Here is an 11,620-nt window from a genome sequence, read left to right as displayed (position 1 = left end):
TTGTAGTTGCAGTAAGGTCACTCTAAGGCAGCCTAATATGGATGTTACATTTTAGGTGCTTAAAGAATCTTGCGACATCATCCACCGGCCACTAGCACACTACGAAAGGCTGAAAAGGGCATGGAATTGGTGGATACAAGATCCCGGATGGAGTCGCTGTTTGGGTAGGGTATCGTTTTTATACCTTTTAAATTAGTTGCCAAGATTTAATGACATGGTTCGGGTGGTGTCTTGAAAACTAAGACCCTAAGACCCCGAAAACTCGAAAAAAGTAACCCAAACCCTCAATGTAGCTAACCCTAGGCCTGAAGTTGGTTTTTTGGTCGTTCAAAATCCTCGTCGTTCGCTACAACGTGTTTCAAAGTGGAAGCTGGGTATCCGCCATAATTAACTGAGTAACCACGCCCCACGTGTGGCCGGACATCTTCATTTCCCGTCGGATGTATACATTGGCTCTTTGACGCTCAAGGCATAAAACCAACTTTAGGCCTGTGGTTAGCCAAATTGAGGGTTTGGGTTACTTTTGTCGAGTTTTCGGGGTCTTAAGGTCTTCATTTTCGAAACCCCCGGCTGTGGTTGACAGGTTAGAAATTTGATAATGACGAGATGATGATTATGAGTTGCAGAGAATCTGAATTTAAAAGCAATTCCTGGCCTTGTAATGTGTTAGCAATTAGCAAATACATATCGATTTCGTTTGTAACAGTGTCTATTACTTGACAATTTCACAACTTACGTTTACATGCAATTCTAGCGTGGTCCCAATGTGAATGTATAAGTTTCGTCAAAATGGTCATTTTTGGTGACTTAACGTAATCATTCCAACATTTTCAACTTTCGCAATTACGTGTAATCTCTTTTCTTGAGAGAAGAAAACCGGAGAACACGGAGAAAAAGAACCGGCTTTCGAACTGATGATGTTTTTACAACGTTGACCAACTGGCAAACTTTATTATTCGCTTTCCGATGGTTTCACACAGTGATATAAAAAAAAAACAAGTAAATTTGAACGAAAAAAAGCAATTTCTTAAACAGCAAAGAAAGAAAACCCTTTGTCCAATCATTAATTGGCTTAAGAAACAATTCTAGTGAAATAGATTGTAATTCAGGAAGCACCGTAAAAATTATTTAATAACAACACGAACCGGATTAGAGAACCAACACACTCATTTCACTGGCCGAATTCACACTAGAGACGAGTAACCCGTCTTGGACGGGTTTCTCGTCTGAGACGAGTTTCCCGTCTTAGTGTGAAATCGGTCGGGACGGGTTTTAGACGAGAAACGCGTCCAAATTCACCCGTCCACTTATCCGTCTGAGTCGACGATTTTTTCCCGACTAGACGAGAAACTCGTCAAAATGCGTCACGAATTCACACTTAGACGGGTTTCCAGGTCGAGTTTTAGGAGAAAATGCGCCGATTAGACTGCTGGCTAGGTAACCACGCACATCTCGCACCAGTACCTCGCACTCTCTTAACCCGTCCTAAAAACTCGTCCTAATGTGAATTCAGACGTCCTAATGTGAATTCAGACGGGTTACCCGTCTGACGAGTTTCCCATCCTCTAATGTGAATACTGCTACTGATAACCCACATGTCTGTAAAAATCCTCGAACGATGAGTTTACATATCTTAAGTCAGAACTGATCGCGTAAAATCGTGCAAAAAGTATAATATTCAATTACCTTTTCGACCTGTTTAAGAGCATAGTTGAAAACATTAAGTCTATTTACAATAAGTGGATTAAAAGCGTTTTGTATAAACCCTGGGATATATAAATGAAGATCGTCTTGAGGAGTTATCAGATATTTTAGTTTCTGGTAAAATATCACGAAAAGGCAATTTTGGCAAACGTCTTCCTCAAAATTTGAGTGTCGCCTATTTCCAATAATTCTCTAATGTCTACTTACTTATATTAGTACTTACGTCTCATAGTTAATAGAGGGAAATGGTTATAGTGAAACCCGAAAAATTTCTTTGTTGTATGTTTCTGTTCTATTTTTGGCCTTGACCGTGGACGAAACACAATAGTTGTTTACTCCGCTCCGTACGGAGGAACGAAGCAATAGAAACGTGTTGGTTACGTAATTCATGCATAGTGTATGAGCGCAAAACAAAAGATTGTGCACGGTCGTGGACTTTCCAACCTAAATCTTGCCATCTTTATTTGCTCCTTTGATGTTTGCCGAGCTTCAAAACCTGTCCCCTCTATTAACTATGTTACGTCTGTAACAACTATCTAAGGGCGCTTTATTTTTGTCAGAACTGGCCGGCCAGATCCTAAGTTGGCAAAGAAACGCAACAATTTGAAGGAACACTTGCTCAATAATCCCTAACATTCTTCTAGAGGTACATTAATATATCATCCTTGAAGTGTGTTAATTTGAAGGTGTTGAAGAGTTAGTCATTCCAATGTCCGGTCTGGTCGTTCAGTCAGTCTGTAAAATAAAAGCGTCCTAAGATAGCTTGTCACAGTGAAATGCAGTAGAAAGTGCACCGTGTACTAGTAACCATAAGTAAAGCTAGAACATATTTCCTACCACCCAGTTAGGCCGCCATTTTTCGTTCATCCATGCGACTGTCCCTATTTTCAGTGAACACGAACTTCCGTGCACAACGCCTCCTTCTGTTCACTTGGCTCATTCTTTTCATTTTCTCTTCAGTTGAATACTTATGTCAGCAGTCACCTCCCCGACTACTGGGAGAAGCCAGACGAATTCAATCCTTACAGGTTTGATGACGAGGAACTTTTGAAGAGGTATAGTGAACTTAGACCTGTTCTTTGCGGTTTTTGCTGAGCCACAGTGCAATGTGCGTTGTTGTATGCTCTGAATCTGTGTCAGAGAAAAGGCAGTTGCCACATTTTTTTCTTAACCGGCCAGCCTAACCAACCAACCAAGCAAACAACACCACGATAGTTTAAGGTTGTTTAAGGTGTTGGTGATGTCATGTTTGCAGAAATGCACCCAATTTTGACATCCAACACAAATGTCGCCTCTTTTACAAAGCGGCCTTCACACAGCCCAAACTTGAGTTTGCCCACACTCAAGTTTGGACAAACTCAAGTTGGTGCTGTGTGAACGGCGACAGCGCAACAGTCCGCAAACACGTTGGCAATTTGTTGGCCGACAAATAAGAACGTGACTCTCTATTCTCGATTATAATAGTTTGACAACATGTTTGACAACTGTATTGTTGTGTCTTTCACACACACCAACTTGAGGTTTGCCAAACGATCGTTGCCAAACTTACGTTTGCCCGTGTGAAGGCCGCTTAAGAGTCTTGGCCTTGGCTACCTATTTCCAACAGCGAAGACTTAAGCAACGACAACGGCCCGACGGCAACGTTACAAAACGTCACCAAATTTGCTATAATTATTCGGCATAAACAATATCTTATTTGACACGCCCAACACTGCTGCGTTTTTTCACTTTTGTCCATTTTGTTTGCGCGTCGTTTGCCAAACAAACAACGGTGAAATAGCCAAATTTGATTGGTCCTTAGATTTATTGCTTCTTGAGGTAATCGTCAGCACTTGAGAGGAGAAATTTTACATTATTTCTCCCCTAAAATTCTAGCGCACGTTCTGCTACAGATGTCACATTTTCGTAAGTACCTAACCACAGCCGTGTCATATTAAGAAGGCTTCAAATAGTCACGAAACTTCATGTGTGCAATCACAATCACGCGAAACTCTAGTTATTTTAGAGATGACGTTCTCGTTGCCGTCGCCGTACGTCGTTGCTTCAGTGTCCATAATAAGAGTAAGGCGTACTAAGCGTTAGCAGCAATAGTTAATCTAGCGGAACTACTGGTTATGAAACCATGGGAATTTCAAAAGGACCTGGAACAATTACAAGCCGCAATTAGATGTTGAACCGACCGTGACCCTGCACAATCTTTTGTTTTTTGGTCGCAAGTGAATGTCGAATAAATTAGTCGAAACTTTTGATTGGTTATCCTGCCGAAAAAAGCGTGTGTTTGTCGGGTTTTGTGCAGGGTCAAGGCCAAAAAAGCGAACAAAAACATGAAACAAAGAAACTTGTCGAGTTTCATAACCAGCCTACATCTATTAACTATGGTTAGCGTTATTTTTAGCTTAGTATACGTGCAGTTGTTTATTCTTACTTGAAAGCAGCATTTGGGATCACTCTTTGACGTTCATTATTGTCTGTATTCCGAGACACAAAGTGATTTTGAAGTTGTAGAGAAGAGCAAGCGGACACTTCATGTCGCTTATTGAAATCTCCGTGCATCTAATTAGCGGCATTGCTGGACATATCTGTTTATAGTATTTACCGTAAAACCCCGCGAATAAGAACTAAGACTTAAGAATCAGGTTAAGATTTTCCATTTGGACCCACTTTATCAGAAAATCTGTTTAGATGCCACCAATTTCAAAGCAGCGAGCCCGTTTCTCGAAATGTCCCGAAACTTTACGGCCATTTTCGGGTGTCACAATTCCCATTGTATCTCAAGAATGAAGAGGATTTAAGTCATCAAACTTCACAGACATGTTTTTTTTAGTTGGCTTGAAAACATGTTAAAAGGTCGGCTTTCCAAAACAAGCGTTTGGCAGTTTCACAAATGGCTTTTCGGGTCCGAAACGTTTTCGGGACTTTCGAGAAACGGGCCCCCAGGTTATTATTTTATCGTGCAGTCACGGTAGTGTACTGGTCCGTGCCCGGGATTCCCGACCCAAGGGTTGCGGGTTCGAGGCTTGTCTTTGTCATCGTAGACAAGAACATCTGTGTAAATCTGACATAATCAGATAGTAGTAGCAACAAACAGTAGCATAGTAGCAGAAGCAGGAGCAGTAGTAGAAGAACTCTCTCTTAACTGAGAATGATTGACGCTAACACTGTATCGCGTAACAGCATTGTTATAGTACCATATCAAACACCGATTATTTTCTAAACAAATGCACAGATTTTTAGGTGACTCTCAATCCACTGCACAGAACGTTTTTAAACATCGCACAGAATTCTTCTACACATCCGGGGCTTACTTGCACATTCAGCGCGAAAACTTGAGTTCGATCTAGCTTCCCGATGGCTAAACAATAAAGAAAATGACCAGAAAAAGGCCGACGACGCATGTTTTTTTTAGGGATTGGTTGCTTTGTACTTGCATTTTGTAGTGGTTAGTGTAGATGAGACATGATGGAATAAATGAGACATTTTTTAAGATCTCACGAATCGTGGATTTATTCGTTTTTCTCCTCTGAATTTGGTCTATTTTAGGGAAAATATTGTATGAGAAGAAAATTGGAGGTAGACTTTTCTTCCTTTTAACTGCCCCTTTTTACTGAACGGTTATCGTATGGCTTTGATTGTTTGATGTTTAAGGAAGCTTTATGCGGCCATCTTCTATTGGCAATTAAGTTAGCTTTGCTACCCTAAATTTGAATTTTCTTTTTCTGACTCCAGATCTCATTACACTTATTTCCCGTTTTCACTTGGGCCTCGCAACTGCATTGGACAAAACTTCGCACTGGTAAGAAGTGAATTGGACATAAACTAGATTCTGTTTTCAAGATTGTTTTTGTTCTGTGAAAGGAAAACAAGACAACAGTTCACAAAAACTTTACAAATGCAGGTATATTGGAAAATTATAATAAACAAAAAAAATAAGTTCTTTAGTTTCTGGCTAATCACAACCTTCGTATTTTTTCGGGTATATTTATTATTCCATTACTTACTGATGAACTTTGCTTTCCTTTCATCAGATTGAGGCCAAGGTTATCTTGTCACGCTTTCTTCAGACGTTTAAGTTTTCTCTTGTGCCTGGTCAGTCACGCAAGGTCCGTAGAAGTGTCACTGTTAGACCCGAGGATGGAGTAATGTGCACCTTAACGAAACGATGAGAAACGAACGAAGCTATGCTGTTCAGGTTTCCCTAACAGTTAAATCTCTCATTTTTTTAAAAGGGAGCTCAAGGGCAAAGCCTGTTTATGAAAACGAATTTTTCAGATACATCCTTGGTTTTCACATTTCCTAAACAAGTTGGTGTCACAAGCCATCCCTTTGGGAATTGAATTCTACTTTTATGCGAACGAATTCTTTTGCTTCAATTAAACAACACGGCTGCTTTTCCTGCGTGTGAAAATTAATAATTCGAAGTAACTAATAGGCCTTATTGACGATAGCGGCCATGTTGGTTTTCAAATTGTCATGCATTAAAAGTGAAAAGTGAAACAGATAATTTGTGTGGCTAAGATGTTCGTTATAACCTCTTGAACTCGAGTTGTTTGCCCCCTCAGAAGTGAGAAGCTAATTTGCATGATAATAGCAAATCCAACATGGCGTCCATTGTGAATAAGGTCTATTCAGGCTAATTCCCTTGGGGCCAGTCATTAAGTGCTTATTCATCATCATCATCATCTTGTCCTTTTCCCTCTGAGGAAAATGGGGTCTAAGGCTCGTTTTAAACGTCGCATTTTACATGTGCCGAATCTAATGCAAATGAGAAAATGATTCGGTACATGTAAAATGCGACGTTTAAAACGGGCCTAAGTGCTTATTAGCCAAGCCTAAGAACGGAGCTCCACTGTTATTTATTTACTATTTATAAACTAATGTCAATGCCAAGACTCGTGGCAGGACTCTAATAAGGTCTTCTTTATTGTGATTATACTTTTCACTCTTTTGCTGCACTACCATAGGCAACATTCAATCAAGTGCAAACATGCAGTTTAGAAATATCTTTTGGACTACATGATTATGAGATAAACTAAGAATAAAGCCAGGATCCGAGCCAGGATTCGAGCCAGGATCCGAGCTACGATCCGATCCAGGATCCGAGCTAGGATCCGAGCCAGGATTCGAGCCAGGATCCGAGCTGGGATCCGAGCTAGGATTCGAGACCTAACCTAACCCTAACTAGACCTACCTAGACTAGAACCAACCTAAATAGACCTAACCTAACCGATTCGAGACCTAACCTAACCGAGACATTCGAGAATAAATAGCGGAGAAAGCTCATCTTAGCTCGAATCCAGGCTGGAATCCTGGCTCGGATCCTAGCTCGAATCCTGGCTCGGATCCTAGTTCGAATTTTGGCTCGAAGTTTAGGTATCCTTCATGATTATGAGCATAAATGATTAACAAACTTTTGCCTCATCTCAGTTTTATTTCAATTAAAAGCAAATGGTATAAATCATGCAGTAGATGTCTTACATTTAAATCTCAACAGCAGAACCGGTTATGTGCTTTGGTTGAGTCACAAATTCAGTTTTCTTTTATGTATCGGTGACATTTTAAGCTATCAAAAGAAACTAAGCCAGAACAAAAAAATAAAAGGTAAAACTACGAAGGCATGCGTACTGTTCACTGAACACTGCCCATAAAAGGAGAAACGTACTTTATTCACCAAATTTTGAACATTTTATGGTTTCATTTTTGTGATCTATAAAAATAAAGACCAATGAAGACGACAGAAACTAACGTCGATTTCCATTTTTTGAATAATATCGAAACTCCGCAAAATCTACTTTATTTTTCATTGAAAAGAGTGATCTTGACAGAGCGAAAGCATAAGACATGAGTCAACTGCAAATCTCGTAAAGTTGAGAATGGTTTCAGTCGTTTTATTCTTGACTTCGATCAGTTATAATTATTGTAAACTACAAACCTGGACTACAAGTTGTCAATGTATTACTTTCGAGATCGCTGATAATGGTAGCATCTCATTGGCAATATAAACTACATACAAAACTGGTCAGCCGTAAACATTGAACAAAAGATGAACAGTTTTTACTACAACTACCTTAAAAGTTTGGGGTAAATTGATGTGACGGAAAGTATTAATAAGGCTCATCTGTTGAAATCGTTTTTAGTTTGGCAAGGAGTTGTTGCTCTTCGGGACACTTTTCGAAGTGTCAATCTCTTGTATTTAATTTAGTAAACTTCCACGAAAACTTATAAAAGCGGAGCCGGTCAGGACCTAACCCGTCCGGACTTCGCTTACCGTTTCTTCAATAAGTTCTTAAAAATAAGCGACGGCAGGAAAAACGAAGAGTGTCAGCATCCAACTAAACTATTGGATAGCAAACACTTGGATAAAACATATAAGAATTTTTGAGCCCAAACCAATTTCCGGTGCAAAGCGAATTCATGGCGTGTCGAAATAGACTGCGAGCAGCCCCTTCATAAATCAGTCGAGAGGCCCGCTTTGCTGAGGCAGTCGTGTTTGTCACGCAAACAAATAAAATGACCGAGGGAGGCTTGGGAAGAGAAGTGCCCCAAGCCTCCCTCGGTCATTTTATTTGTTTGCGTGACAAAACACGACTGTCTCAGAAAAGCGGGCCGCTCGACTGATTTATGAAGGGACTGCTCGCAGTCTGGAGTACTCGCGGCTCACAAACATCATCACAAATCGCTACTCTCTTGCCAGCATAAAGCGATGACGTAATTTACTCTCCTAGACGAGGTTATTTATCACCGGGTAATCCCATCGTTTTGAAAATAGAAGCTGCTTTATTAGTCATCAGCGTAACAAATTTTTGCCGATTTCGGGGCTCATTTGTTGAAACTCAACCACGCTTCCAACAGACCTGTTTATTCTTGTGATTTATGCACGTGCTGCGGGCCTTTTGTTACCACGGGCTTACACTGTTTGCAACCCAGTGACATAGTGTGTAGTGCACTACCATAAAGATTACTCCATTCTTCTCCGAACACAGGATCATAAATATCCACGTGAACGATGTCTGTCTAATGACATCACACATAAAAATACGCGCTTTCATTTCTTGAAGTCACACGATAAGCGGCCTTTGTTGCCTTACCTTACATTACATTTTCTATGGAGCGCTCGAAATTTTTTCTGCATAAACAACACTCTCGCGCTTTGGCGCTATCAAGGCTGCCGGCTCGTCAGCCTCGCGTCTTCGCTCGGCTGACTCGTTGTCAATTATTTTGGCAAAATATAAAATGAGCGAATGTGAGAGAATGATTAACACATACTAAATGAAAGGTATCACAATTGAACCCAATGGGAAATCAATTGTGATACCTTTCATTTAATATGTGCTAATCACTCTCTCACATTCGCTCACTATGGTTATAGAGCGTTTTCACTCACGTGACCGGTAGCCATATTGGATTACTGAAACAAAAGAAATATTTACATAAAAATAGCGATCAATTCCATTGGGATTAGTTTGGCACACCAACATGGCATCCGGGACGTCATGTGAAACGCTCTATTGGTTGGCTGCATCAAACAAACTATGCATTTTTTCAACTGGCCCATTTTTAGAGCTCGGTAAGAGGGAGTCTCCGAACGGGACTAGGAAATGTATTATATGCAGAAATTGAAAAGCTATTTTTTCTTCGACAATATCACATAAAATATTTGTCAAATCAGTGATGAGCAGCGGAAGATATTGACGTTGATATTTATATCAATGATGAATAAGCTTGATGAATAAACAAACTGATAAAACAAAACTGCCATTATGAAGTTGTTTTGTTCACCTTGAAAGTTACTATTTTGGGAGGAAAGGTCAAGAAGTATTGCTCCAAAAAATTGCAACAGAGCGATAAGAAAGCATTCGTGTAGCGTGTTATTGATGAATACATAAAATAGATATTCTTTATTCGATGAACAATATGAACTCAACTTTTTTGTGGAAGGGGAGGGTGGATGGTAAAAAAATACCGAAAGCAATGCCAAAAACCACTTTAACCAATGACAAAAGACGCAGTAAATCAAAAGAGCCAATAAGAACGGCTCGTGCGTGCAACTGGCGGCAAAATGTAATTCAGTGTTTTTGTTCAGTTCATTTTGCCGCCATGCTTTTTTCAGTCAAGTAGGAAACCCATCCCTTCTTTTACTACCAACATGAACATTTCAATTCTGGGCATAAAAACTTGATTTCGATGTATCTTTTTGTCTGAATTGCGACTGCCTTGTTGAGCAAAAATTTGTAACCGCTCGTACTCCAAACTTTTTAAAGTGGCTATCGTCTCACCTCTGTGTTCGCTTCTGATTCCTCCGAGTCTGACCTTGAGCTAGTAGGGGGAGTTCCTCTGTTCGGTTTGCCTTAAAGGCGGGTTATGGGTTCAGACAAACTGTCCGAATCAAAGCATATAGATTCGCCCTGAAACGTGTAGAGTAAGACAAACTAGACGGACGCCTACTTTCGGAGAAAGAGGTTTCCAGCTCGATCCTTGATGACTTCAACCTCTGTTTCGACTTTTCTCTGATTCGTGTAGCTATAGACTAATCTCGTACCCAGATCTCACTCTGTCACTGTATGACCGTGGGAGATCTGGGTACGAGATTAGCTATAGGCCATTTCGGAATTGCGCAGGGAACTGGGGCGAGTTTCAAATTTAAACCAATCGATAAATTGACACCATCACTTGAACGATAACGTTGATATTGGCCATCTGTTCAAGTTTGATGATTTTTGGTCAGACGGAGACCATGTTAAGGGCTTAAAATCATACTTAAAAATCCATATACAAACGTCTCTAATTTTGAGGCTGCGTTCCCCAAAACCATTTGAACTCTGCAAAAATTATCAGATTTGGGACTACTGGAAAATCCTCTCATGGACCTACTATTTGGAAATAGGTGAGGTGAAAATCACTTTGTTTGCCTATTTTCATGATTATTACAGAAATCGTAAAAAAAAATTAAGAGTTTATGTGGTTTGGGGGGACGCAGCCTCAACTTTAGAGACGCTTGTATGGATTTTTGACTATGTTTTTAGGTCCGTAACTTCGTCTCTATTCAACCTAAAAGCATCAAACTTGGACAGATGGCCAATCTCAGCGTTATTTTTCATGTGATGGTGTCAATTTATCGATTGGTTCAAATTTGAAACTCGCCTCAGAGCACTGACAGAGTGAAAGGGAGTAACCGTCGGCCTCCCTTGATACCAGCTTCGTAGCTGAACGAACTACCGACGTTAAATTAGTGACTTTACCTTTTATTTATTGTCCCATTTCAAACCGATCAAAAACGGTCAGTTCCTTGAAAATGTTTCATGTTCTTTAGAAGTCAGTCTGTCTTGGATCATGTCTTGCTAAAAAAAAATGTAAATTTAATCTCGTTTCAGAGCAATTTCCTATTGTCTACGTTTGATGCCAAGATTCAACAGTTTCCGTAAAAGCTGTTTTCAAAGCGGCCTACATCAAATGTCCTTGTTTCCTGAAAGCAATATAGGAAACTGGAAACCGATTATTTGGCCCACGAACAGACGAGAATGGATACCTTTAAAATTAAAAATAATCGAGTGTCAAAGGAAATTTTTTTCCGTCCTTGTTTAATCTACCAAAATTCCGGAACTTGCGTTTTTTTGGGTCACATACAACGGACCGAGCGATAAAGGGCATACTTGTAGCTAAATTACAACTACGTGAGAGAAAAAATCAACAGATTTATGCCAGTCACGTCCACATATATATCTTTAACTAGTAGTAATCAAGGATTAGTGAGGTGCGTTCCATTCCTGTTTTGTCATTGACGAGGCATTTGAAAGTAGTTCCGGGGGGGAACTAGTAGTTCCTGACCCTGTTTAAGACAAACATCGCTGATTTTCCTACCCTGTTTAAGACAGAATTCCGATTTTTGATACCCTGTTTAAGACATTTAACCCAGTTTAAG

At 40.1% G+C, this 11,620-nt stretch overlaps 1 protein-coding gene across 1 annotated transcript in view; it reads left to right on the top strand.

Moving 5' to 3' along the window:
* Nucleotides 1–8,176, top strand: part of LOC137996011 (cholesterol 24-hydroxylase-like) — a 15,199-nt gene extending 7,023 nt beyond the window's left edge. The window contains exons 2-5 of the mRNA XM_068841451.1: nt 118–164; nt 2,665–2,759; nt 5,431–5,497; nt 5,730–8,176. Of these exons, the coding sequence (XP_068697552.1) occupies nt 118–164; nt 2,665–2,759; nt 5,431–5,497; nt 5,730–5,867 (347 nt within the window). The 3' untranslated portion in view covers nt 5,868–8,176. The remainder of the gene's footprint in view (nt 1–117; nt 165–2,664; nt 2,760–5,430; nt 5,498–5,729) is intronic.
* Nucleotides 8,177–11,620: the final 3,444 nt, after the last annotated feature.

The sequence above is a fragment of the Montipora foliosa genome, chromosome 3, assembly GCF_036669935.1.
Source record: "Montipora foliosa isolate CH-2021 chromosome 3, ASM3666993v2, whole genome shotgun sequence".
In the NCBI taxonomy this organism is placed as follows: Eukaryota; Metazoa; Cnidaria; class Anthozoa; order Scleractinia; family Acroporidae; genus Montipora; species Montipora foliosa.
The sequence above is the reverse complement of the archived record's forward strand: the minus strand, read 5'-3'. Positions and strand labels throughout refer to the sequence as shown.